At 43.2% G+C, this 27364-nt stretch overlaps 1 protein-coding gene across 3 annotated transcripts in view; it reads left to right on the top strand.

Moving 5' to 3' along the window:
* Positions 1–2491: 2491 nt before the first annotated feature.
* The window catches only part of LOC118786679 (metabotropic glutamate receptor 1-like), a 36006-nt gene continuing 11133 nt past the window's right edge, over positions 2492–27364 (top strand). The window contains exons 1-6 of one of the 3 annotated variants that reach the window (XM_036541916.1): positions 2492–2597; positions 3749–4615; positions 11194–11443; positions 23912–24147; positions 24652–24660; positions 25662–25673. In XM_036541916.1, coding sequence (XP_036397809.1) covers positions 3904–4615; positions 11194–11443; positions 23912–24147; positions 24652–24660; positions 25662–25673 — 1219 coding nt within the window. In that variant the 5' untranslated portion in view covers positions 2492–2597; positions 3749–3903. The remainder of the gene's footprint in view (positions 2598–3748; positions 4616–11193; positions 11444–23911; positions 24148–24651; positions 24661–25661; positions 25674–27364) is intronic. The other 2 variants (XM_036541917.1, XM_036541918.1) reach the window with 2 other exon arrangements.

The raw sequence follows: 27364 nt of genomic DNA, 5'->3' as shown, positions 1-27364 counted from the left end.
CAAGTCTCTGATATCCCCCCCCCAAACCCAACTCCCTGCACACACACATTTTCATTGACCCCGCTCAGCCATTGTTAGGACAGCCACATTGTAGTGAATGCTGCTTTATTCTTTAAACATTTGTACACAGTCTTCCTGGCTTTCCTCTGTGTCTGTGTGGTACGCATTCTTGTGGCATACTCCTTGGGTTATGCTTGCTGACGGCACACAAAGGCTTCAGCTCTTTCCTTTTTTTTTTTTTCGCTGTGCTGTTCATACACCTCTGGAAGATTAGCATAAAATTATGAATCATAAGAAGACTGCCACTATACTGGCAGAGTGAAATCAAAGCCTCGGGGTAACCACTGTTGGCAGGCAAAGTCAAGCCATCTTCCATGAAAATGACGCTGCGTCCTTCTCAGGGAATTGCTTTCTGTTGGAGTCTGTAACCTTGTTTTATGTTCACTAATGTAAATCTTAGGTGTGGGGAAGCACTCATGTTTATTTCTGAAAATTCCTAATCTCATACAAAGCTAACTACCAATTACTTCTTTAGTCTGTCTGCTTTATCTACACATTGCTCCTACTGGAGTCATAGGGGGCTAGGGCCTCACTCAACCCATGCAATAGAAACACTACCCAAGGAATGTGATTTCCTATGGATTCAGTGAAACTTATACTTGAGTAGTGATCTTTTCAAAGAAATATTCCTTTAGTTTTCAGCAACACTGAATCTCATGAAATGTTAACCACCCCCATCATTTAGGTCATGTAGTGTGCTATAGAAATGTAAGGGATTCCACTAGGACATCTGACACCATTTGGGTTCGAGGCCGAGTGGGGTGACTGCTCTCGCCCTTCACTACAACATCACATCAAACAATAAATTAAAAGGTGTCAAATTTTTAATTATTGCTTTTATTTGGAATTATTTGTTATGTGCTGGTAAAAGAAAAAATAGGCTGTCATCCAAGTGGCCTGGATTGGCACACCGTGGATAGTCATTTCAACGAAGCTTATCTCAAGGCGTGTTGTGGCGTTTCCAAGAACACCCGAGAGTGCCATCCCGAAGCCGAACGGAATCCAGCGTGAATGATGCCGGTGTTACAGTAGATTGCAGTGCGCGTCTGTTTGTATAACGAGACAGAATGTCTGTACATCACAGCGCCGGCTGGAGAAGGAGCGTTCATGTCGGAGTCTCTTTGAGAGTAATTGAATCTCATGCGTTTCTGTTTAATTTTGTCCGCGCTGACCGCCGGATCAAAGGGCCTCATTAGCCCGTGCGCTCCGAGAGCTTCGGGGAGATGGCTTGTATCCTGTCGTGCTCCACATTGTCTGAAGCTGAAGAGAGATGAGCAGTTTCCTCCGGAGCAGATTACCCCCGCCTTAGAACAGAATCCTGAATAGTTCATCATAACCCCAAAAAAATGAATCCAGGAACACTCTGTGACCCAATTTACTCTAGCCTTCTACAGCTTGAGAAATACGGGTTCTCTCTCTCCAGGCTCCGGATTTGATCTCGTTTTCGTTGCGGTCGAACATTCTGCAGTAATGGTCAAGATCAACGTCTATAGACCAATAATGTAGCCATGTTGCACCTGATATAAAATAAATTATTGATCTATCAGCTGGAGCTTTTGACAATAGGCTATAATACAGGAACACCATGGTACCCTGACTGTAACCTAGTTGTTTGCAGTGAGGTGTCAGCACAATTTGGGATTTCCGAAAGAGGACATTGGTCGTGAGTCTGCACTGAATCACTCTACTCAAACCGCGCCTCTCCAAGGTCACGATTGACATTTTGCGTTGGAGGAGTCCTTTAATACCGTGAGTATGGGGTTCTTTAACAGCTTGAGTCGGACGCAGCCGGCCAGCAAATCTGCCATCAGCGCACTGTAAAACATACGTTGCTCTTTTTCTGCAGTTGATTCCATACTATTCAGAAGATGCACGCCCTTGACAATGGGTCCAGAATAGTCTATGCAATGCTCGGTTTGATTCATGAATATTTACCAGGGCATTGAAGCTCGTCTGATGTCTGTCCTGCCTTTGCCGCGCAACTGTTACTGGTGCGAACCCATCTCGGTCAGATTGCGGCATTTGCCTTGACCACAGTTTAACGAAGAAATATAAAGCTTCTTCCACCAATATTAACTCCACCTGATTGGTCTTATTCTGATCCAGGATCAGTTTATTAGGGCAAAAAACTGCCTACACCAATTCCACAACTTCCCTCTGATACAACACAATCGACATTAAAGGCACCATGACAAACTATGAGCCACATTAACCGCTAAAAGATGGCAAGGTTGGGTTTCAGAACCATGATCAGCAGCAAGCTCCCTGCTTTTCAGAAGAGTACGTCTAAATAAAAGAAAATAAACCAACGGCTTAAGTTATGCGTTCGGGAAGTTTTGTGTCCTCTCCCTCTATTGGGGTCACACACTGCAGTTTCTGTGACCCGGTTTTTAGGTGTAGTTAGAAACAGAAAAAGAAGGGGGCACTCGTGTTCAGACTGAAAATAATCCCGCCATTTGTGCGGTGAAAATTCAAGTATCACAGCCGTGGACTGCACCGCTCAGAAGACGAAGACGCGCGATGTTACACGCATTCAGGTATGTCCAAATTCATACGCCGCGATGAGATGCCAGTACCCTCATTTTTAGGTGCCAGGTTTCATTTCGTTTTGGCAGGTTTTATAACGTATGAATTACGAGGTGGACGGCACCTAAATTATTCGTTATTATTTCCACTAGTGAGCATCATTCAAGCCAATGAGATTTGTACATGATGCATGCTCGTGACAGAGATGGACTAAGACCAGGATAAATGAAAAACGTGCATTTACCGCCCTGCGGTAAATGTTTTATTGTTTGCAAATCTAAATTAACCTATATAACCACCTCGCAAAACTAAGGATTGTCTTGTTTGTCTTTTACATTATGGTAAGTGGTATGACTTGTTTCTTTGCAATTCGTTCACTACGTTGCATTGAACGCATTTTCTTCTTCGTTATTTTGTGAATGGGGTGGTGAAATAGTTTTGGAGAGTAAAAATGGAATGCAATTATTGTGCCTCGGTGTAAAAATAAACAATTTATTGTTAATAATTCTTAAAATTAATCAACAAATCTCGTATTACTGTGAAATTACTTTCGGACATATTAACCAACCCGTGGCTTCAGAACGATCCTTCTAAGAAGGGAAATGTGGAGACGAAACTCTGTTGCGCTGTCCAGAGTCCTGAAATCAGTTAATATAATCGGGGAAGCCAAGCTTATTTTCCGACGTGTATTAATTCTATTGGTTCTATTACTACATAGCACTTATAAATAATGACACATGCTAACTCGATTGTCTCAGACTTATGTTTTCTCTTTCCAAATTATATTCACTATTTACAACAATGAAAATCGTGTTTCTGACGCATCTGTTTATTTTTTATCATCATATTACCTTTATATTATATTATTATATTTAAATAATATATAGATGTACATCTCTTAAACAGCTATATATGGATTGCAGAAGTGCATGCCATTTAATACAAATTTGACAAGGGCATAACTTTGAGCTACTGCTTTGCACATGCAATTTTCGGCGTTTTTGCCTTGAATTACAGATCACAGTGCTGACATACGTTAAAATCATAATGAATGCCTGTGTCATGTTCAACAGCGACATGGCTAGAATACAATAGCCTAAAAATATGAGCTGCAATGTTCTTCTGATTTAAGACTAAGTTAAATACAAACTTTTCTCGCCAGGTATTGTGCGTATGTGGATCAATTTAAGGCAGGAGGTGAGAAAATAATGGTTACTGCTTCAAACTTGGATTTGCGGACCAGCAACCAACCTGCGAAGTCCATCGCCGACCGGATAAGACCCCACAGCTGAAACCGCGTGAAAGAAAACGTGGAATATGGTCCGCTTCCCAATGAATTTTGTGAGCTTTTTGATATTCCCAGTCATATTGTTTGACAAATTTTGCCTCCCGGATAAACGATATGAGAGGTCAGCGGTACCGCAAGCGGCGTCTCGCGCCGTGGCCCGCATGGACGGTGACATAATCATAGGAGCCCTGTTTTCCGTTCACCACCAGCCCGCCGCCGAAAAGGTAGCCGAGAGGAAATGCGGCGAGGTCAGGGAGCAGTACGGCATTCAGAGGGTGGAGGCGATGTTTCATGCGCTGGACCTGATCAATTCCAATCCCGAGCTCCTGCCTAACATCACTCTGGGCTGCGAGATCAGGGACTCGTGCTGGCACTCGTCAGTGGCCTTGGAGCAAAGCATCGAGTTCATCAGGGACTCGCTCATTTCAATACGGGACGACAGGGACGGGTCCAAATGGTGTATTGATGGGCCACCTTCGGATCAACCTCCGGCGACAAAGAAACCAATCGCTGGAGTAATTGGACCGGGATCAAGCTCGGTCGCGATTCAAGTTCAAAACTTACTCCAGCTTTTCAACATTCCCCAGATAGCATACTCCGCCACCAGTATCGATCTGAGCGACAAAACCCTTTTCAAGTACTTCCTGAGAGTGGTGCCCTCCGACACGCTTCAGGCGAGGGCACTCTTGGATATAGTCAAACGCTACAACTGGACGTACGTGTCTGCAGTGCACACCGAGGGTAAGTCAGAGAATAGCAGTGTTTCGCCTGGTTATTGATTAGCCTGCTCTGGTTTTAGTGTCGCCAATAGCGGTATGAGTCTTTCACGCGCTGCTTAAATCATGCGTGAGACGCCGCGCGCAGGTCTGAGAAAGTCAGCCGTGCAGTGGACATGGGTAAAAGGAACAGAGCAGCAGTCAGATTGTACCGTAATTCCATTATGATCCTGGCTGTTACTGCAATAGCTATATCAAATGCAGAAAATTATTGCGCCCACTGTCTTAATTATTGATCATCTGTGCGGTGTGTGTGTGTGTGTGTGCGCGCGCGCGCGCACGTGTGTGTGAATGGCTTCTTGTAGCCTTTTGGTCCTAGATTTTGTACACGTGCACATATATTTCTGAATGGGTATGACTGCAATAAACTACATTTTGTCCGTTGATTCTGTGACAATTTGGCGTGTTTGAACTGTAGATGCTTAGTAGTGAACTTTCAAAATCTGACGGACGAAGGTAGGCTATTCAGGACATAGATACGTGAATGTGATATCAGACTGTTTATGTCAATGTTTTATAGTGTATTTTTAGATACTCCGTGAAATGTAGTCATGACTACCGTCAACCCACCTAATTTGTATGGAGACAATAGTGACATTATAGCGTGTATGCATACGTTGTGTAAATTTTTAGTACATAATCCGATTTAGTACTCATTGAGATTATAGGCACTGTTTCATAATATACAATTGCTTCGTCTTTAAAACCTAATAGAGATTAAATATTTAAAATGCATGAGTGCATGTTCAGTGAACATTATTGTTTACAAGGATATAATCCCATTTGGTTGGTTTAAGTCTTAATATTTAAAGGAAATAAATATACATTTCCAAAAATTAATATGGATTCTACTCTGATTCTACTTATACTCTTGAACTCAATATCCCTGAAACGGTCTCAGCTGTGAAAGCCGTGTTTAATTGTTTCAAATGCAGCAAGGTTGAACGCTTAAAAGTTCAGTTTCCTCCAAAAATAACTCTTAGAATGGAACGCGCGGCGGGTGGCAGGCAATCTATCAGCCTGTCACTGGACGACTCCCGGGAGACGTCGTTTTCAGATGACTGTGTTTAAGGGGTCATCTAAAACACCCGGTGCGCTTCAAATAGGTCTCCCTGTACTCCAACTAGATTAACGTATTGACCCGTAATCTCTTCTTTTTTACTTAAATGCAGCCCTGTATTAATTTAGAATGATCTCCCTCTATCGATTGATGCCATCCTCTTTGAGACAGGCAGTTCTGTTCTTTATACTGTCATATCTTGCACAAATCTAATTGGACTTTGAGAGCAAAATTTAAATTGTGTGAAGGACTACTTTGCTATATTACCCATAGAAAGTGAATGACCATTATACAGATGATTAGTAAATGTTTAGCAAGTCCCACTCTTAGCATTTAGGCAAGTGTACTACTCACTGAAGTGTCTATTAACTAGTGTGTTGTTGTGAAAGTGGAGAGACTTGTGATTTCATGTTGTGTTGTACATTAGTACAGAAGTAGAGTGAGTGATATTGGGATATGTGTATTGTGCTCCCTGATATGGGCAGCAGTGGAGCTATGAGGATGTTCACAGCAATGTGAGGGCATTTGGACTGTCAGGTTAAGGTCCTCTACTTTAACAGTAAGACTTAGCAGCAGTGTCGGTCAATGCTCAGCATTGGTTTGTGAAGTGGTATAATTCTATGGCAGCATAAAGGTAAGATTCTTGGTTAATTTCTATGGCATTTTATAAACAAGCTTCAAGGCTAGTTCCTGTGGTAGAGTTGAAGTGAGTTAATATCTGCAATGTTATGGAGGTGAGCTTTCAGATTGGCATCTGTGGTATTATGATGGCTAGCCTGTAGTTTCTGTCTGTGGCATTATGGAGTTGAGCTCTCAGGTTGGCGTGTGAGGCTTTGTTGAGGCCAGCCACCAATTGATGTCTGTGTTATGGAGGTGAGCTTTCAGGTATATATATCCAGTATGATGAAGGTCATCCATCAGGAGTGCACGGAAGAGACAATCCCAGGCACTCACAATCCCAGAGGCAATCACTTTCACGAATACCAGCACATATACAAACAAATACATTTGTAAATATACAGCACAATATATCGGTGGTGACCACAGTGATAAGTAAAAGAACCAAATGTACTGTGTGAGCCCAAGGCAGACATTTGGTCAGGTAGCGGAGGGAAAGTCAGGGCAGGTGTCTGGCAGCTGCGGAACAGTGTCTGGGGAGAGTCAGGACACTCTGCATTAATGAAGGTGGAAAGACTGTCTAAGGACAGAGTCATTAAATTCCAATGAAGTGTTGACGTGGGAATAAGACCCGGGGCTGAGGCAGGTGAGTCTGGTAGAGGGTGTAGATCAGGGCGTCTGTACCCTGGACCCAGAGGGCATGGCTGTCTGCAGGCTCTCACTCCTGCCTGGCACTCAGATATCTGAGTCTGATATGTACGGTGTATTTGGAATATGTTTAACTGTATGAATTTAAGGCTGGTCATGTGATGCACTGCGTCCCGCCCCCTGGCTTTGACACTGACACTGATGGAGCCTGGCAGTCAGTGATGAGTTAACCTTGATAAGCTGAAGTCATGCACTGGATACATTTTCATGTTTGTTCGTAATCTGCTGTACTTCGCTTTCATGCCAATACCTACCAGTGCTGGATGAGAGTGCTGCTATTTGTTTCTCAGTTGAACCAATTTCAGACCCTCCCCCTGGTTTTTCTAGAGAAATTGGAAAGCTGCTGGGTTGTAGCTCTTGAGGAATGGGGTTGAGCAGACCTGCTGTTGCCAGTGACGTGGAGTGGGAGAGCAGGAAGTGGGCTGGGAAGACAGGAAGTGGATGGGGCAGGGGTGAACACAGATAGAGCAGGGGTAGCAGCCCATTGGGAGAGGGAAGAGGGGCCAAACGAGCATGCAAAGAACAGCATCATCATCATCATCATCATCATCATATCAATAACCATAATAATCATTATCATAACAATCATAACAAAGTTTTATTATTATTCCTATTACTGATTCATCTGACCTTGCAAGGCCATCATGGGGAGAGATTCAAGGTGCATTGTATGGGAGCATCCAGAACAAGGGCATTGGTGCCGTGACAAAATGATAAAGCATCATGTTGAAATGCCATGCTAAGATGAGCGCACAACCATAACTGATTCTGGGCTACACACACTGTCCAAAGTAAGAATAAAAGCAGCTCTACCTTATGCACCAGCATAGACATAATGCCAAACAATGATCCATAGCAGCAACATTGCTTCACAGTGTACTGACAAACACATACCGTGGCACGACAACCTGTAAGAGGATTATAACAAAGTGTTTCGCTTCACTCAGAGTAGGGAGGAAACTGGGGGTAAGGTTAACAGGAGCCAGTATATCAAGGTTTACTCACCTCAGTAGCCTCCGTACACTAGCAGAAGAGGCGCGGACCATTAATATTGATCCAGGCAGGAATGTGCACATGAGAGCAAGTATAGCGGTCAGGCTAACCCAATGAAGGCGCAGTGTTGTACGAGCCCTGTCACACAGCTGTAGAGAAAGGAGAAACAAGCCCAGGTAGAAGCGATAGCTGGCAGTGATGCAGTAGCTGGTGTGTTTATTCGGCAGTCTCAGTTAGGCAGGAAAATGTGTTGCTTTACCTTTAAATAATAATAAAAAACAGAATAAACTAAAGGAACAATGAACGTTAGACTGTGAGAATACTTCAAAAGGAAGCAGAGCTTGTGAGGTGATGAAATAGCCTTTCACACAGGCGGCTCAGCCAGCATTTGCATTTATTCATTTGGCAGATGCTCTTATCCAGAGCTACTTACAAAACAAAGGTACACGAGAGCATATGAAAAGACCGCATTATAACAACAGCACATACAGAAAACACCAGACCACATCTGAGCTAGAGTGTCATGACACGGTGATATGGTAATAAACACAGGTACACACACATAACAGGTGATGTGACCAGGGATGTCAACCCAAAAGGGGAAGAATGTCCAGGGACCCAGAGTGGAGTGGTCTGGCTGATGTGTTAGAAGTGGTCTGGCCGATAATTTAGGCATGGTGTGGCTAAAATGTTAGGAGAATTGTGTGCAGTATGTTAGGGTTAGTCTGGCTGATACATTAGGAGTGGTCTGGCTGACATGTTAGGGATGGCTGGTATGTTGAGTCTGATGGTTGCTTGTAGATACTGCAGAGCCATTTCCCTCCCTGGTAGGGTTGCACCAGAGTTTTCCTACAAATGCAAACCACAACCAGTATGCAGCATTGGGAGTTCAGCAGAGGTGGTTGCAGTGATTCAGGCAGCAGAAAGCCTCAGAGGAGATGATTGGTCATTCATTACATTACATTACATTACAGACATTTAGCGATGCTCTCATCCAGAGAGACTTACATCGGTTAGATTAATTTTTAAAATTTGTTTTTACAATGTTATCCATTTATACAGCTGGATATTTACTGAAGCAATTGTGGGTTAAGTACCTTGCCCAGGGGTACAGCAGCAGTGCCCCAGCGGGAAGGAGAACTGGCAACCTTTAGGATCAGAGTCCTGATCCTTAACCACTATACTATACTGCCACCCTAAAGCCACAACGGGAGGACTCGAACCTTGGCCTCCATGAAGATTACAGTTTTAATGCAGCACGTTATACCAACCTACCACTTTAACGCAATTCAATATTTTAGCAAAGCAGGCAGGGATATGCGATTAAGACTACCTCAGGAAGGTGTAAGAAATAAAAAAGAGCTCTCCGCAGTTTCAGACCGAAGGCACGGCTTGCCGGCCCTCCGAACAGGGTGTCGACAGGCAGACGAGCTGCTGCAGCTGTGCTTGCTGCGTCTGTCACAGGGCTGCGCTGTCCGTGGTGCTGAAACACTCCTCACCTGCTGCGGTGCTGATTGGACAGCGGCTGGCAGCAGCCTTCTGCAGCCCGGCCCAGCGCCGCATTACGTTACATTACATTACATTACATTACCGTCAGTTAGCAGGCACTCTTATCCAGAGCGACTTAAATAGGTTACACTTTTACATGTTATCCATGTTGTGGGTTAAGGTAGTTAACCCAGAGCTGCCTCAGTAAATATCCAGCTGTATAAATGGATAACATTATCTAAAAAAAAAACTGTAACTGATGTAAGTCACTCTGGATAAGAGCGTCTGCTAAATGCCAGTAATGTAATGTAATGTAATAATAACTTATACAGCTGGATATTTACTGAGGCAATTCTGGGTTGAGTAGTCTGCCCAAAGGTACAGCAGCAGTGCCGCAGCGGGGAACTGAACCTGCAGCCTTTTTGCTATAAGTCCTGCTCCTTATCACTATGCCACACTAACGCCCCTAAAATGCAACTGACTACCAGGAGTGGGGTTCAGGCCCAAGCAGACACACAACCATTGGATCTCAAGTCCAACACCTTAACCGCTCAGCCATCCTGGTGGATGCATATTCCAACTTATGGGTGAACTATGGCATCTGAAATATCAGGAATGCATTTGTGCACATCTCTTGAAATGTATATCACCAATTTCAGAATAGTATACGCTGTTGTCATTCTTATATGTGAAATTATATGCATATTCAGTAAAGTATATTTTGATTTTATATAGTTAACATTTTACTGATAGGTATTGAGGAGTTTTAATTTACTTAAGTACTTCTAATTAATTGAATGGTACCAGTAAACCTGAAATTTGGGGACTGTTGTCACATTTACATCAAACAATTAAATATGTTCAATTATTTGAATTATACAGCATGCAAAATATGTTCAGAAAGTCAGCATTTATTGGATCTCATTTGTTAATAAATACTTTTTCAAATACTTTTTTTTCATCTTTTTAAAATAAACTTTGTAGTAGATTGACAAAAATCTGTCTGGAAGTCTACTATATTGAAGCAAATACAGGCATATTCTATGTTTCAGCATATTTCCAGCAAAGGGGGAAGAGTTTTGTGCTGCGTCATCTGGAAAACCTTTATTACACAATAAATCCCAGCTTATAACGCCATTTGTGCAAAAGTGATTTTGGTGAGACTTGCACTGCAAAAAGTGGAGCTGGAGGCAAAATAAGACCCAGCATTACAAGGCAGTGTGGGATGAAGCACACGCCGCTGTGCTACCGGTCATCCTCTGGGCCGCTGTAATCCAGAGTACACTAAGGGTCTGGACCACTGTCATGCAGAACAGATTAAGTTTTCATACATTTTCTCACAAAACCTTAGCCCGGATGCTCCCTCTATTCCTTTGGAACATCTGAGCCTTGATGTTTCCCTTATTCATTCAGTCACAAAATCTTACCTTGTAAAAATATTATAAAAAAATGAGGACACTAATGACACTATAGGATTACTTTATAAGGACTTTGTTGCAAAATAAACAGCAGGAGGCTAAGATTAAAATTTTTGTTTAAAAGGTAACCCTATAGTGGCATTATTATATTAATATATTATAATGTTTACAAATTTGTAAATCTTAACCTCCTGCTATTTATTTTGTGACAGTCTTAGCTTTGATGCTAACTGTAATATGGTATGTCCTTTTATCCAGGGAACTATGGAGAGAGCGGGATGGAGGCGTTCAAGGAGCTGGCTGCACAGGAAGGCCTGTGCATCGCGCACTCGGATAAGATCTACAGCAACGCCGGGGAGAAACACTTCGACCGGCTGCTGCGGAAGCTGCGGGAGCGCCTGCCCAAGGCCCGCGTTGTGGTCTGCTTCTGCGAGGGCATGACCGTGCGCGGGCTCCTCATGGCCATGCGCAGGCTGGGCGTGGCCGGAGAGTTCCTCCTCATCGGCAGGTGGGGCGCGTTTCCTTCTCTCTCCCTCTCTCTCTCCCCCTTTCTCTCTCTTTCTGTCTCTCTCTGTCTCTTTCTGTCTCTCTCTCTCTTCCTCTCTCTCTCTCTCTCTCTCCCCCTCTCTCTGTCTTTGTCTCTCTCTTTCTCTCTCTCTCTCTCCCTCTCTCTCTCTCTCTCTCTTTTTCCGTCTCTCTCTTTCTCTCTCTCTCTCTCTCTCCCTCTCTCTGTCTCGCACATCCCTCGGTGTGAAACAGCCCCTCGGCCAAATTTAAGACCATTCTTTTGTAATGTTCTTCACGTATTCTGCAAAGTGTCCCTTGTGTAACGTTAATGGGCTGTTGGATGAATCATGACATGAAAAAAAGGAATGGTTGTTGAATGTATGGCAGATTGTCAGTCAAATATATTAAAATAAGTCAAGCATGGACTCTACTGTGTATGTAAATGGTATGCATATATTATATAGGCTCTGAAAAACTTGGCCCAAATCACAGAAATCTGTTGAGCTAAACCTACCATCAAACCTGCAGAAACAGGCTGCCTGTCTTTTTCAGGATCTCACAGTGCTGAAACATAACCTAACCTAGTTTGCTTAAGTGAAAATAAGAAAGCGTAATATAAACGAGGCGGCTGAGTAGCATAGTGGTTTAGGAGCAGGAGTTGTAACCAAAAGGTTGCTGGTTCAATTCCCCATGGGGGCGCTGCTGCTGTACCCTTGGGCGAGGTACTTACACAAAATTTCCTTAGTAAATATCCAGCTGTATAAATGGATAAAATTGTAAAAACCTGTAACTGATGTAAGTCGCTCTGGATAACTGCACCTGCTAAATGCCAATAATGTAATGTAAAATGGTCAAACATAGATAACTATATGCACCGGTGGCACAGTGAAGCTGAAAAGTGTAATGTTAATCAGAGCTGAGTCAAAACAAAGTTAGCACAAGTGTTTGTTTTCTTGTCTACAGGGAAACCATCAACAATCATATGTATGATAGCGGTGTTTGCTTATGTGTGATTGGTGCATCGTACCATGTAATACAGAGCGGAATTTCCCAGCACTGTGTTTGCTGGGTTTTATTCCAGTCGGCAACCAAAAGCGCAGCTTACAAAGGGTCACCGGCAAAGCTCATTAAACGAGCTCTCTCTCCTAACTGCATGTATCATTATATTAGGGAGCAGGTCACGCACATCAAACACGCGTTGACACACACGCGGCGCTAACACACACTCGGACGCACACCTTCACGTCAAGCAGACGAGCGACTTGACCAAGATCCGTGTTTCCATAACAACAACCAGAGCAGGGATCACAATTATACGCCAGTGCCAGAAACCCGAATATTAATGAGCAATTATTTGTTTGCGCTTCTGTGACCCAAGCCGAAATGAAAAATGCATGGGGTAGATGTTTTCATCTGCCTTCTACACGTGTATACATCTTCAATTCCAGCCAATCACTGACCTGCCCATTAGGGTAATGACATTGAGGCTAATAGGATCCCTTGGGTTCTTCTCCCTGTGGTCATAAACACGGAGTTGATATTCTAATGTATGCTCATCACTAAAGTACAGTAATAAAATGATAAAGCTGTCATTGAATATTGATCATTACTATTAGAATACATTAAGTGCCCCCTGTATTTCTTAAAATGCATAGTCAGATAGTTTGTTTTTGAGTATTATAAACATATATTACCTATGTGTATATTTAGATGTGCATGGATATGTCTGAATATGTCTTTCCTAAACCCCAGCATAAGAAATTATACATAAAATAATTATGTACATAAATTTCTGATTCTGGGTTTTAGGAAACCAGACCAGTTCTGCATCTTGCTTGTACAGATGTTGTTCTTCGTTTTATGTTAAATGTAGTTATTTGGCAGGCGCTCTTATCAAGAGTGCGTTAGGAAGCAATACTGCAGGATGTGCATATGCAGTGAGTCCAAACGAAGCACTGCAGACATCAGGGCAGGTCGGGACGGCCGAGTCCGGAGAGCCGCTGTCGTGTCTGAAGCAGCCTGCTTGTCAGATCACCCTCTCTCTGCAGAGGTGTCTGCGGGGCAGACTCCATCTGAGAGGCAGTCGGTAAAACTCTGCCCTCATAGAGGATGGGGCACACACCCGTAGCTTTTTAGCGTTTTTTTTGTTTCAGTGATCCTGTTTTCATTTTGGCAAAGCCCTGGAGGAAATCGGTGGAATCTGGGTTAGTCTCGAGTGGCCACCCTTCATCTTTCGTTCCCTGCTGCTTGTGTTTTTTTTTCACAGGCAGAATAAAGAATTTGTCCTCCCTGATAATCAAGTTTTCTGATTTCATACTGTTAAAAAAATGCATCTTTTTTTTTTGGAATTCATTTCCCCTCCAAATATGGACATGGGAATGTTCTGGCTTTCTCAAGGTGTCAGTAAAAGCGTTCGCTGTTTCACTTAGTCAGACTCCTTTTTCTTATTTACATGTCTCTCAGTCAGACTCTTCTTTCACGCTTGCACATATCAGTCAGTCAGATGGCGATGGTCCTTAGCAAGAGCCTCCATCGAAAGCAGAAAAGCAGAAATCAAGACTGCTGCATTGGATTGATATCCCCCGAGTTTCTGTGCTGCCAACACGTTCATGTAAGACGTACAGCAAGAACCTGCAGGACAGCGCTGAATGTCTCTGCAAAGGACATGACTCCCAGTGACAGCAGTTGCATGGCATGAAACGGTGACACTGCAGAGGCCAAGCATCCCGGCTGGGAAAGGGCTGGAGGGTGCATCCTGACAAATATCATGCTGTGAGGCTTCCTACACGGACAGTCTTATGTTCAGAGATACATCATTTCTGTTCCAAGCAGGCATTGTTATCTAGGTTGCTTTACAGTTTTGCAGCAGCACGTTCTTTTTTTTTAATAAATTGCACAAAGCATCTTGCTCAGCGGTGGACCGTCAGCGCCAGAGTCGAGATCCAAACCCGCAACCCTCAGACGCATGGTTGTCAGAGTCCGATCCCACTGGCCTAACGAGCGGGCTGCCTCGATTAGGGTTTACAGCGTGTGTGTCCCCCCCCCCCCCCCCCCCGACCGTTCCTTGTTCCATTTGAGCGGGGGGCTTTTTTTAGCATCCTGCCTCCGCTCAGGTCTCCATGGATGATGAAGGGAACATCAGCTGGACTCTGCCACTTTCTGGGTCAAGGAGAAAGCGTCTGAGCGCAGTCTCATTTGGCCGGGCGGGGCGGGGGGGGGGGTTTGCTCTAACAGCGAAACACAATTAAGTGAGCTCTGCATTCTTGTTGTTTTTAGGAGCACACATCGTTGTGGGTGCGGCTGTCATCAAAACAGACAGAAAACATTATCTAAGACCAAAGGAATGTGGTGCACGCTTGAAAGCGTTAGTCGAAGTGAAGGACAGAGAGCCACAGCGGGGAGACAGCACCCCCTGGAGGCACATGGGGGGGGACCGAGCCGTTCCTGTCACCACGCGCTCTCGTTAAGGTGAACATCGGCCCCCAAGGGACAGGTGACACACAGCAGCTGACCACCTGTTGCAGCCGAGGCCGGAACGTGCACACAGTAATAGGTATTAAATTGACTGCCCGCCCCATAAGGGAATTTTAAATATATTGCATTGCGATTCCAGAGAGCCAGGATAGAGGACACGTCATTGAGGTCTCCTTGAGTGACCCGGAAGTTAAGCAATTTGCCTGACTAAAATACTCAGCTGAAGTTTTTTTTGGTCACTTCACATTTTTTGTGTCAGTTAGGCTTTAAAGCAAGGAAGGAAAGTAATGTGAATTACGACAAAAGGTAGACTGGCTTCTGTTTTCTGTGGCTTTCGGTCTCTCCTTTTTATTTGGCATCATACTGTACTCTTTGTCATTGTCTAAATTAGCCTGGTACAGCTGCATTATCAGATATGACCCGGGGTTTGCCTTTGAATGTGACATTATGTAGTTCAAGCATGCAAAGTGGGGTGTTTATTTTCAAAGTAAGAGTCCTACCTTCATTGATCGCTGTGGTTTCTAGGCTTGCAGTAAGTCCTCGGCACCAGCCATAAATCACTAGGCAGCTTGTATTTCCCATAAGAGTGTGAGTGCAGATAATGTGGGTTATATATGTGCAAGTCCTGGACTGAGTTCCCTCACCTTCCAAAGACAACCTGAAGGTGATAAATAGGTGATAGAGAGACATGATCAGCCCCTACCATTTGCCAGGGTGTAAGTATAGAGTAAGTATGGAGTAACTCAAATCAGGGATGACTGTGTACTCATCATATCAGTTTTGACATGTTTCGGGTAAGCATATTTAACATATTTAATTGTTCCCAAGGTCTCTGATTCTTTATCCAAGTTTGAAAGGAACATATGCTGATGTGTAATGTAATTGGAAATCCAAATTAAGAAATAATATATTTTAACCACGTCAAATTATACAGCATAGAAATACATTGTTGCTTCTTTCACATATGGAATCACATGCATGCATTTTAGATTATACTGAACTGTGATCAGGTGTTCCAAGCTTTGGCAAAACAATGCAGACATGGGAAACCAGACTGGAACTGAATCTTACATTTACATTTATTCATTTGGCAGACGCTTTTATCCAAAGCGACTTACATAGGTTACAGTTCTTTACAATGTTATCCATTTATACAGCTGGATATTTACTGAGGCAACTGTGGGCTAAGAACCTTGCCCAAGGGTACAGCAGCAGTGTCCCAGCAGGGACCAAACCGGCAACCTTTTGGTTACAAGTCCTGCTCCTTAACCACTATGCTACACTGCCGCCGCCCGAATCTTCCCATAGATGCAGTTTTATAAGGCTAAAAATCCAAATCAATTCTCACAAAAAAAATGTGAATGTAAGTTGTCTTCAAACCATGTCAACATTTGAACATTTAAATATACTTACACGTGAAGTGCAGCGTAAATGTTCAGTAGCTATTGGGACATGTGCTGGGTTGCAGCTTTGGAATGTCAGGACCCGAAACCATGATCTTCAGAGCAGCAATCATTTAGCTACAGGCTGAGCCAGAGAGCACTTGCATTCAGTGGATACAATAAAGTGATCTTCTTTAGCCCCTCCCTAACAAGTCAACACAACAACTCAAACAGAGACACCCAATAGGGAGACAATAGCGTTGTATTTCCAGATTGACAGAAGTATATCTATGTCCACATACATATCTATGATCTATATTTTACTTTAAATGGTAGTGACACTGTTTGCAGGGAAAGGACCCAGGCGCGGGCAAAACAGGCAGCTCGAGAAGATATCCTTTAATTACAGGTCCAAACACACAGGCAAAAATCGTAGTGAAAAGAATAGTTGAAATTGGTAACCAAAAAATCCACAGGAAAAACAGCATCAAAAACAGCAGGTGAAAGAGTAATTCAGGGACAGGCAGAATCAAAAACCAAACAGATCAGAACAAGTAATTATCACAGGGGTGGCCAACCCTCTCGTTGATCATTTGAATCAGCTGTGTTGGAGCAGGGAGAGATCTAAAACATGCAGGACATGTGGCTCTCCAGGAGAGGGTTGGCCACCCCTGAACTATCAAAAGGCCAGAAACAACACAGGAACAAAACTGAGATGATTGGGAAAAGAACAAAGGAAACACGGGCTGGTGATGAGTAAACCGGGAACAGGTGCGCAGGACGGGCTTCAGGTGGTGGGCGTGGCAGCAGGGCAAATAGGCGGGACAGGAGGTGGGGCGATGGCTGAAAACAAAACAAAAGTACATGCACAGGAAAAAACAAACAAAAGACACACCCACACTGACAGACAGGGAGAAACCAGCCGCTCAGGCTGGAGTGCTGACAGGTAGCAAACAAGCCTGACCTGATTGTTGGTCTACTTTCAATGCAACTTGTTACACTGTTGCCGTTAGCTTTTTTTTTTAAGGTCAAATCACCATCTGGATAGAAACATCTGAATTTCATTAACAAAGAACTACTTTTACGCAGAGTTTAATGCTGGCAAAAGATGGGAAATTTATGAAATTATCTCTGCATTACACACGGCTTATGCACTGCTAAGCATTGCAGAACACTGGTTTGGTACATGCTGTGACACTTTAGCTATATCCGGTTACCTCACATAACATGTACCATATATAGAGAGAAATACTATATATAGTTCAGTCTAGAGAGAGAGAGATGGACAGATGGATAGGTCAAGATTGTTTCACGTATATTTAAAACAAACTGTCATGTGTTGACGTGCGTTATTTTCCTGTAAGGGTGAGTGGCAGGTGTGATTTTGACAGACAGGAAATACCCCTGAAACCATCATCATCTCAGCCCGGGCCCCAGTGTCATCTCCCAGACGGGTTCCTGCGCCGTGCCCGGGGTGACCGCCGCGGTGACACCGCCTGTGTGATTGTCAGCGCCGCCTCCCTCCTGCCAGCGGTGGCACTGAGGCTTGAAGCTCGTCAGCGCCCACATACAGAAAATCCCCCTGACAGTTCGTCTGCCGTTATCTGTCTTATTTTACCATCTGCCTCAAACTACTTTATTTTTCACCCCCCTGATCTGGTCTAGCTGCCGCAGACACACAAAACCGGCCGAGGTGAACAGCAACAGCAAACAGCTGGGAGTTTCGGCAAACGTCAGTGTCTGTCACCACTGAGAAGAAAGTAATATACAGTGTTCTCTGTATTTATACATAAACAGGGCAAGAAAGCATTATATTATACTTAAAAATGTAACATACATTGCAGAAAGCAAGTTCATATTGTTCACAAATAATCAAGAATGATATACATTTAGGGGATTATTCCACAATGTGTTGGCTATAATTAGTCATACAAGTCACTTTAGTCACTGCTACTACTATTACTGACAGTAAAAATGATAATAACGATAATGTAGTACATTATCTCAGCAATTTACACCTTATGATGACACAAACCATATTGATGTTAAAAAGACCCCTTATCATATGTTAGTGCCTTGGTGGTACAGTGCAGCATTGTTGCATGAAAGTCACATGGATGAAATTCCCTCACGATTCCAACCAGTCTGCAAGTAATCATCAGACTTTACGTAACAGCCAGAGCATTAAGCTCTGCGACCTGGGGTCAGCTGACCGTCCCTCCCCCATCCCAGGTGTGTCCTCTGTCCTGCTGTCCCCTTTGTGGGTGAAAGAGGCTCCCACAGCTGGCCGATGTCCACCGCAGTCTGAGGACCGACCCCTTCGGACCGACCAGTTCGGACTGACCCCTTTGGACCAGCCTCTTTGGACTGCGTCTCAGATCCCTTATCCAGCCGTAGCGCTTAGGATGATAACAATAAAGTTAAATATGACTATTAGTACATTATTATTGCTGTTTAATGTTCCAACATTAGTCTGAAATCACACCTTTCAGTGTTGATGCATTTTTAAGGCATAGCATTAATTAAGCTCAGAGGAGCATCTTGGCTCCTTTATCTGGCTGTAGTGCTTAGGAAGATAACAATAAAGTTAAATATGACTATTATTGATATTATTGATGCATTTTTAAGGCACAGCATTAATTAAGCTCAGAGGAGTATCTTGGTTTCTTTATCTAGCTGTAGTACTTAGGTCTTGCCTTTTTACATGTTAATGTTGCACTGATACATACATTGTCAGGAGTTTTTGCTGAAGTGTTGATACAGCATTTGGCCTGTATTTCAGTGTGGCACCAGTCATAAGAAACACCGTGTGATGTGTTGACATGTTGTTTAAATGTGATCTTTTCAGTGTTAAATGTGTGTTCACATGGTCTTATAGCATGGATTTATGTCCCCCTGTTGTGTAAGCCAGTCTGGTTGAGAGCAACTGCCACATAAATTGACATACGGGGGTAAACATAACCCCAAAACGTCACATATCGAGGCTTTATTCACTCTGGCCAAGAAACGAGGCCAGTTTTCTTTAAATGTATTTTGTGTGTTCTGAATATTAGAATTTTACACATTAGAATTTTATAGGAGACATTTATGAATCTCCTTTCCATGAGGAAACAGTCTTAAAGGCTTATTAATATTGGACACAGTGGCTGCTGTCCCCTCTGAGCGCACTGGTGCGTTAGTGACAGTAGGCAGTGCAGCAGCGGTCTGTGAGGCCCCAGCCAGCTTATTTCCTGTGATTACTGTATTTATCCACTATTAAGATGATACTGGCACTGTGGTTCCTCCATGTGTGCGTATGGCCGGGTCCAGTGTATGTGCGTGTGAACCGGCTGGACCGGGCCATTTTTTGACACAGTGGTGTGAGAGTGTGTGTTCTGGGGGAGATGAATCAAGACAGATGGTCAGTCTGTGTGAAGCCAGCCTCCACAGACGAGCCAGTGAAGGGTGGAGAAAACGGCTCCTTACAGCCCCCACAGAAAACAACCACATCCCGTGAACCGAACGGTGAACAGACCCGCATGTGATGGCATTGTCTTCAGCTTGACTTTTGCCCCTATTTTTTCTGTAAGCATGTGCCTCAGAGACAGACAGACAGACAGACAGACAGACATTGGACATGAGAAGAATGTCTCAAGATGTCGTAGCTTTGTCTTTTGTTTTTTTTTTTTTTTTTTTGGCTGTAGATGGCACTAAATCTTACTGTTCTGCTGCTGCTTTGGCTTTGTGTTGTATTCGTTCCTAGGTTACGTTTTGGCTGTTAACATTTGTAAGAATACATAACATATCCCAGGTACTAAGTCGCTGAAAGTCCGCCGTGAATCTCTAATCGCAACGTCGTTTTGAACCGCACTTCGAAGCAGTTTGATTTCATGAGTCCATAATTTATGTTTCATACTTCATAATTATTCAGTAGTATCATACATTTTTCATGTCTGAAGAGACGCCACAGATTTTTGGTGAGCTGTGCAACATACGCACTGAAAAATTCCCCTAATCTTTTTTTTAACAATTCTCTTCAGCTTATGAGATACATATCTGAAGACATATATATATATATATATATAAATGTATAACCACTTGGTGCTTCATTTTTGTCTCATGGAACCACCATACCCTTTCAACAGGAGATAAGGAGGAATACCGGTGCATCGATAAGCTTGCTTCATTAAGACGAAAATCCCTGTGACCTTTATTTTTCAGCCCCTCTCTTCCGACAGTAAGACCCTACCCGGTGTTTGAGTCGGTCTGTTATTGGGTATTTTACCCTGGGCGTATTTACTGGATGCGGTAATATGGTTTAAAGGTCATTTTGCATGTGAAAAGAGAGCAATAAACAAAAGCTGCGCTGTGCGTGAGATATTCCCCCCACGTGAATCTCCGTCACCTATTTATTAAAGCCGCTGAAATAAAACACCTCCGCGGGATCCCCCGCGTCTCCATATGCCGCGCCGATTCGGAGCGTTCGCGGGACGCCAGTATGCATTAGCCCGCGGCCGCTGTCCGACAGCCCCCCGCGCGGCGGAATCTGGCGGGAGCGCTGCGCGCCGCAGCCACGCGGAGCGGCAGTCACATCTCATTACGCGCCCCGCTCCTCTCCCGCTCCTCTCCCGCCGTCTCCCGGGAAACGCGAGCCGCGCGGGGCGGGCTCCGCTCCGCGACCTGTCACATGTTAATTACGGGGCTCCTCATCTGCTGCAGGTGGCCGCTCTCCGGGAGGCGCTGTGTATGACGGGGTGTGGCCGAGGGTGGCGCCGTGGGGGACGCCCACACCCTCTCTCTCTCTCTCTCTCTCTCTCTCTCTCTCTCCCCTATCTATCTCCCTCTCTCTTCCTCTCTGTCTTGCTCTTTCTCTCTCTCTGTCTCTCTCTCTCTCTCCCTTGCTTTCTCTCTATCTCTCGCTTTCTCTCTCTATTTGTCTGTCTGTCTGTCTCTCCCTCCCTCCCTCCCTCCCTCCCTCTCTCTCTCTCTCTCTCTCTCTCTCTCTCTCTCTCTCTCTCTTTCTCTCTCTCTATCTATTTGTCTGTCTGTCTGTCTGTCTCCACCCCCCCCCCCCCCCCCCCGCCCGTCACACCCTCCCACTTTTAAACACATCTCTGTTATCTTTAAGACAGTAAACTGGGTTGTTTGGTAATGAACATCCTTGTGTGCCAGAAGTGCTAGCATGTCAACTGATTTCTTGATTAATTGTTTCATGTTTTTATTATGGTTATTATTACTGGAGTGAATGAAAATCTAGAATATCCTAATTAAATTCAAATTTCACAGCAACATTAATTATACATTTTCACTTTTCATTTCATTGCCCTGTTTCTGCACGTGCAAGGTGGACATATTTGACATTTGATGTATCATATTAAAATATCTTCTTTTTTTAGAAGCAACCGATTTCCTAAGGGCATGTCCATAAATTGCTTCCCTTAAAGTAACCTTGGCCCACTTAATGCAAAAGGAAAATTTGACATAAATTTATTTTCTAATACCCTGCCTCCCTAGAGTGAGCCAGAATTCACGGAACATTAAAACATAGTGTACATTTTCCGGACACGCAGAGGATTCGTTCAACATGCATCAGAATATCAAACAGGCAGATTATCAGAGGGAACTGACAGGCATTCATAGCACAGTGGTTCCATGAATATGAGCCACATATGAATAGGTGCCTTTGCAGGCAGGTTAAAACCCAGTTTCTGAAAATACCTTTCCCACAAATACCATGATAACATGTTTAAAAGAAATTCCTGTGTGTAAATCGTCTGATTCTAAACTGTGTTTCATTAAAGCAGAAGGCCTGCAATCTAGCAATATTTGGTACTGTTTAGATTAGCTGTTTAATTAATTAGTTTAACTAAATAATCATGTAATTTATCAGTTCAGTCATTGATCAATCGGTTGTTTGATTGGGTGGCAGACCTGCAGTCTGTGGTTTAGTATGACCACTGATATCATGCTTCTTTAAAGCTGATTGAAAATGTACAAAGAAGAAGCGTTGCTGACGATGAGTGCTGAATGCATTGATGTTATATTTATTTATTTATTTTTTATCCCCATTGGATTAAAAACCTATTTTGCTGAAGAGAAAAGATCAAGCTTTTATTTCAAGCCCGAGAGGAGATAAAAAGCTTTTGATGTAAAATGTGAAACTGTCTAAGGTGCACAAAATGGCTGTATCGTGGATCGCAAGCTTTTATCTCCTCTGTCTGTAAATGAAAGCTTGACCCTTGTCCACAGCTTGTTTTTTGGGCTATGCTTTCTTTGTATCATTCTTTAGCAGACACACAATCTATAGATTAGACATTAGGATGCCAATGTGCACCATCCAGCAACACAAACACACTGTATGTAGGCTGCAAATGAAAGCAATCCAAGAACCTGTTCACAGACATTCCAGTTCATGTAAACTGCATTTGCGATTACTCACAAATAATGTGGAATTTTGTCAAGAGACAATGATTACTTGAAAAAAAAAACATTTTAAATGATATACATTTTGCTCTTTACAAAGGATTGTTTCACAAATATAAATAAATTATCGAAGGCATATCAAGAAATAATCTTTAATCTTACGTCCATTCTTTCTGCCCATGCAGGTTGTGTGGATTTGTGCTTACTGTTGCCCTTACGATTTCAGTGCAGTGTAATTTCTCAGAAGCAGAATTTCTGGACTTCATTACTTTTTCATCATTATTCATTAGTTTGAATTATGTATTGGCTCAGCAGACATCTTATCTAAGTCAATGTACATAGCTTACATTTAACATATTATCCATTCATGCAGCTGGATATTTAATGAAAGAATTCAGCTACATTGATCAAGAGCACAATGCCTGTGCCCCACCTGGGATTAAAATTTGCGACCTTGTGCTTAACAACACTAGTTAACTGGCAACCAGGCCGCACTGCAATTCATGACTTTCTCTGCCACCTTCCAGCCCTGCACATTTAAATAAGTGATGAACACTCTGCTTTTTCAATGTAATCCCAAAACCAACAAATGCTCTGCAGATAAAGATACGTTCCTACAGCAACAGCTGGTGTTGTTTTATCTCACTTTTGTTGCTTTCAGGTGTCACACATTCTGATCTTTGACCCATTGGTGGAACAATTTGTCCCTCACCATCAGAAATAACAAAGGCGCCAACCACTTTCAATCTGTTTTCAAGGCCAGCCTTCTTGCAGGTGGTCTCCCCAGTTTGGATGGGTCCTGCCTGCAGTGGCCCAGTTAAAACCATGAATGACTGTAACCTGGCCAGTGAGTGGCTTAAATTGTGTCGTTCATCATCAGGTGTATTTAAGAGACAAGGAAGCATCGTATTGCCGAAAAATGTCGACATTTTTGAAGCAACATAGTACTGGGGCAACATTCCTCACCCAGTGATGGTTTCTTTTCTTTTCCTTTCTTTTTCTTTTCTCCTCTATGGAAGGGTATGGTTTGTGGTGGGAATATTGCAGTCTGTGGGATATCCCTTGTCAGGCATGTCATAAGGCAGGTATGGTGCAACACCCCCAGCAGAGAAAGTGTTACTGCACATCTAGTCAGTGTTGCCTGGCAATGACCGTCTGTTTCAGGAACCACGGTTACCCAACTGACCGCTCTGTTTCCTCTCCCGCTCCAGCGACGGCTGGGCAGACAGGGACGAGGTGGTGGAGGGGTACGAGCAGGAAGCCGTGGGCGGTATCACCGTCAAGCTGCAGTCGGCCGAGGTCACCTCCTTCAACGACTACTTCCTGAAACTGCGGCTGAACACCAACGCCAGGAACCCCTGGTTCGCCGAGTTCTGGCAGCATCGCTTCCAGTGCCGGATTCCTGGGCACCCGCAGGAGAACACCAACTTCAGGAAAAACTGCTCAGGTGAAAACGGAAAAAAAGACCTGTCCACAAGCACACACACAGAGCACACACACACACACACAGCACCCACATCCTGTAACTCAGTACTGTATTATACATACAGCCACACACAGTCAATGACTTGCTGCTTTTAACTAATCATAGTGTTTTACCTTTGCCAGTAGCCTTTTGATTGGTTGGGGTTAGGGATAGGGTTAGTAGCTGATGGCAGCTCTGCACATTGTGGGGTTCCTGACGCATCACTCTGACATCACTACTGTAGTCACTTCAGGTGAAGCAGACAGATGCAGAAAAAAGGGGAATATAACTCATATAATAAGGCTGAAACATGGGTCTTGAGTCATGACCCAGGTTTAAGGGGTTTTATAATGCATGTTGTCTGAATATGTCTGTATGTATGTGTGTCACCTTTAACTGCATATTAACTTTTATTTATTATGCCCCTTGTTTTATTTATTTATTTTTCTGTCATTTTATTTTCAATATTCTCTCTGCTGACAAAAGGTGATCTAGGTAAATTGCACTCTTCTGCACTCTAAGCTATGTGTTAAAGGCACTGCTGCTAGATTTATTCAGCAGAGGGCACGATCAAGCACTGGCCAATACGACGTACCTCCTGAAGCGATGCTCAACAAGCATGCTTTCAGCTCAAATTACGCTGGTCACTTTGACCTCTATCAGCTTTTTCTAATGGCTATGTCTAATATTGCTACATCCTATATATATATTTACGTTTTAAAACTAAATATGGAGGAGAGCTGCCATTTCAGAGGAAATTCTTCCCCAATAAAATGTGTATTTCAATAAATGTTAAAAAAATGACATTCAGCAATATCTTTAATATTTCACAAAATGTGTTTTTAAATGTGTATTTAATGATAAAGGATTATTGTCAATTTCCTGAAAGGGTGTGTATATATGAGAAGATGGAATATACAAATGTGGCACTCATTTTCCAATAATAATTTATATTCTAATACATGCAGTACTTTATCTCCTATATTATGAAATATTTTCATTGTATTTCGGGGTTTGTATTTTAACATATTTAACCTTTTCCAAAATGTCAATGGCTTTTTCCATTGGCGGATGGATGATCTTAATAGATCTACCGATATTGTATATATGATGGCAAAAGGATAAACGTAAATATAAACCCGAGCTCATCAAGGCTGATTTCTTATTTTCTTCATTCGTATCTCACACCTTCCACCTGTAACTGCCTGCTCGCATTTAGCTTTCCCCCTTAACCAGAGCTGTTCTGATCATCTGCTCTTTTTCATCCTTACGGAGAGAAGCTTCATTTCTTTTGTTTTCATGTTAATCATCTCAGAATGCTAATCAGCGCTTGAACTTTCTTTGATACACTGGACTGTTCCATCTCTGCCGAGTGCAGGAGTGAGGCTGCGTTTGTAAAAGTGCTAAGCACAGTGATGAACAGTAGCAGTAGAGCGATACAGCCATGGTATAGTCATAGATTACTGTTCTGTCGCCTCTGTCGTTTCTTCATACAGAGCTCCAAGAGGGTAAGTGTTTATTTCACAATGTTCGTATCTGCGTAGCACTTTGCTGTGGCACTCTGGAGGTTGACTGATATAGAACGTTCCAGGCCCAGAACTTTGCTGAAAAAAATCAACTGGCAAATGAAAATAAATAGTTACGGTGACAGTCACAGTGAGGGCAATACCTGCAATTTTACAATATTGCCCAAACATTTTATGCAATGCATAGTTATGCAATAACTATGAAAAAATTAAAAATCTAAACTTGTCTGCATAGTTCTTTGCTGACCAAACATATATGACCCAGAACTTAAAAAAAATTATATTTTTCAGTTGTGTATTCAGCACAGCCTTTTTTTTAACCGGTTATGTAACAGTAACACTTGGCAACTGATTGTGGCTGAAAGTTTGATTGGTCGTTTGGATCGTCCAATGAGCACGGCCCCGCAGGGACGTATATCTGTTGACCTCTGGGACGGACGGGGCGCCTGAGTGGCTTGTAGGGGAGAGATGTTCTGTGGGGCTGTGGGCTCAGTGAGAAATGGTGGGGGGGTCGCGGCGCCATGCGGAACCTGCAGCAGCAGCAGCATGTCTATCGCAACGGGTGCGGGCACCCCTGCATCTCTGCATGCTCCCCCTCGCTGCGGCCGCCAACCGAGCTGCGCAGCGGACTGTCCACACATCCCTATGAAAAAGTGATATATCTCTGTACATGTATATAGGAGAATATCCATTCAAAAACGTGTATGTGTGGCGTGTGTGTGTGTATGTGAATGTGTGTGTGTGTGTGGGGGGGGGGGGGGGGGGGTGGATTTGTGGGTATGTGGGTGGGTGCCTGCATGTGTGTGTTTGCAGGTGTGTATGTATGTGTGTGTGTGTGTGGGGGGGTGGCGGGTGGATTTTTGGGTATGTGGGTGGGTGTCTGCTTGTGTGTGTGTGTGTGTGTGTGTGTGTGTGTGTGTGTGTTTGCGTGCGTGTGTGTGTGTGTGAGTGTGTGTCCATGTGTGTATGTTCCTATGTCAAAATTCACAGCATATGTTTTAGACTAGAAATATATATAAGAAATATATTCATATATTGTGGAATATATATTTAAAATATACACCATTTCATAGTAAATGAATACACATATAAACCTGGCACTCATTTTCAAATGTGCTATACTTTCTTGTACCTTACAATACATGCAGCTTTTAATATGGCTTTTATGTTTCAAAATATATTACTTTTTCATAAGTGGAGAGAGCTCTTTGGTTCCTGCAACACACTGATCCTCTCAGTGTGGTTGTGTTACGGTTCAGATGCGGTTCTAATTCACAGAACTTCAAGATGACACGTCTTCACCATAGGGGTTTAAAATCACAGCAGGTCAGAGGTCACACAGCACTGACAGCTTTATCCAGTATGAAGCTAAGCGGCTGCATCAAAATCCCAGGCCAGTGCAAAACAAATGTGTACCAAAGGCATCCCTTGCAAATTATTTGTGAATTAATGTAGAAAGCCTTCATTTCAGAGAATTCAGATTATATTTCAGGGAATCCAGGTAGCTCACTGGAAAAAAAAGTGTTTCTTGACAGAGATATAGAAAAGAACCTTTTTCTTTGTGTAGAGAAACATGTCATGGCAAATATTTTAGTATCTGTTACTGATATGTAACAAAACCTGAAAGTGCAGAGAGAGAAAGTGCAGATATTCAGGTTATGAGTACTTTACTC

The sequence above is a fragment of the Megalops cyprinoides genome, chromosome 12, assembly GCF_013368585.1.
Source record: "Megalops cyprinoides isolate fMegCyp1 chromosome 12, fMegCyp1.pri, whole genome shotgun sequence".
NCBI classification, from domain to species: domain Eukaryota; kingdom Metazoa; phylum Chordata; class Actinopteri; order Elopiformes; family Megalopidae; genus Megalops; species Megalops cyprinoides.
This window is presented reverse-complemented; position numbering and strand designations above follow the sequence as displayed.